General features: G+C 44.4%; 2 protein-coding genes across 2 annotated transcripts in view; one reads left to right on the forward strand and one right to left on the reverse strand.

The window, feature by feature from the left end:
• Positions 1-131, forward strand: part of LOC109476925 — a 2,784-nt gene extending 2,653 nt beyond the window's left edge. Inside the window, exon 7 of the mRNA XM_019777942.1 lies at positions 123-131. Coding sequence (XP_019633501.1) covers positions 123-131 — 9 coding nt within the window. The remainder of the gene's footprint in view (positions 1-122) is intronic.
• A 10-nt stretch (positions 132-141) lies between these two features.
• Positions 142-745, reverse strand: part of LOC109476926 (gamma-aminobutyric acid receptor subunit pi-like) — a 10,734-nt gene continuing 10,130 nt past the window's right edge. The window contains exon 10 of the mRNA XM_019777943.1: positions 142-514. Within this exon, the coding sequence (XP_019633502.1) occupies positions 142-514 (373 nt within the window). The remainder of the gene's footprint in view (positions 515-745) is intronic.

The raw sequence follows: 745 nt of genomic DNA on the forward strand, positions 1-745 counted from the left end.
CCTCCTCTCTCTCTCTCTCTCTCTCTCTCTCTCTCTCTCTCAGGCAAATGATCAATAAAGAGAAACAAAAGCAATACCAGGTTGACTTAATATCAAAGAGTCTAGACAAGATTTTCACCCAGACAACGTGATCATTTCAACTCACCTGATCATCTCATCTATCTGGGTTTTATTACTGCTCACGACCATCTGTCTGTGGAAGCCCAAGGTGTATGCTTGAAAGTTCTTCAGTTTTGGGACAAGCCTCCAGCGTCTTATCATTCTATCCCTCTCCAAGTTGTAGTTCACATTGCGGTCCAAGTACTCGCCTAGCGGATTTTCCTTTTCTGGTGCGGGTGGGTCCCATAGGAAGAACATGGAACGGAAATGTTCCAGCGGGTGACGCACGATGCCGATGTACCTGGTACCGGGCGCCATGAGGCGGTCCATGGCAGTCTTGTTCATGATGGCGTGGTTGATGATAAGGGTGTAGTTTCCCAGTGAAGCCTGACAATGTGACCTGTCTATTTTGGGGCTGAGAAAAGTGACAACTAGTTACCATGGTAACAGATAGTCTGGTTAAGGTCATTGACCTTTTTTATTTGGAGAAGAAGAAGAGGAAGAGAAGAAACGTCTTTTATTGCCCCCTTCCAAAGCCCTGTGTATTGAATTTCTTATGCTTACCTTCTCAGAAGAAAACATATGTTTTCTTGTTTCTTCTTCTTCTCCTAACAAATAAGGTCAATGACCTGATTAGACGTCTGTC

This window comes from Branchiostoma belcheri, unplaced genomic scaffold, assembly GCF_001625305.1.
Source record: "Branchiostoma belcheri isolate BF01 breed outbred unplaced genomic scaffold, Haploidv18h27 scaffold4, whole genome shotgun sequence".
Lineage (NCBI taxonomy): Eukaryota > Metazoa > Chordata > Leptocardii > Amphioxiformes > Branchiostomatidae > Branchiostoma > Branchiostoma belcheri.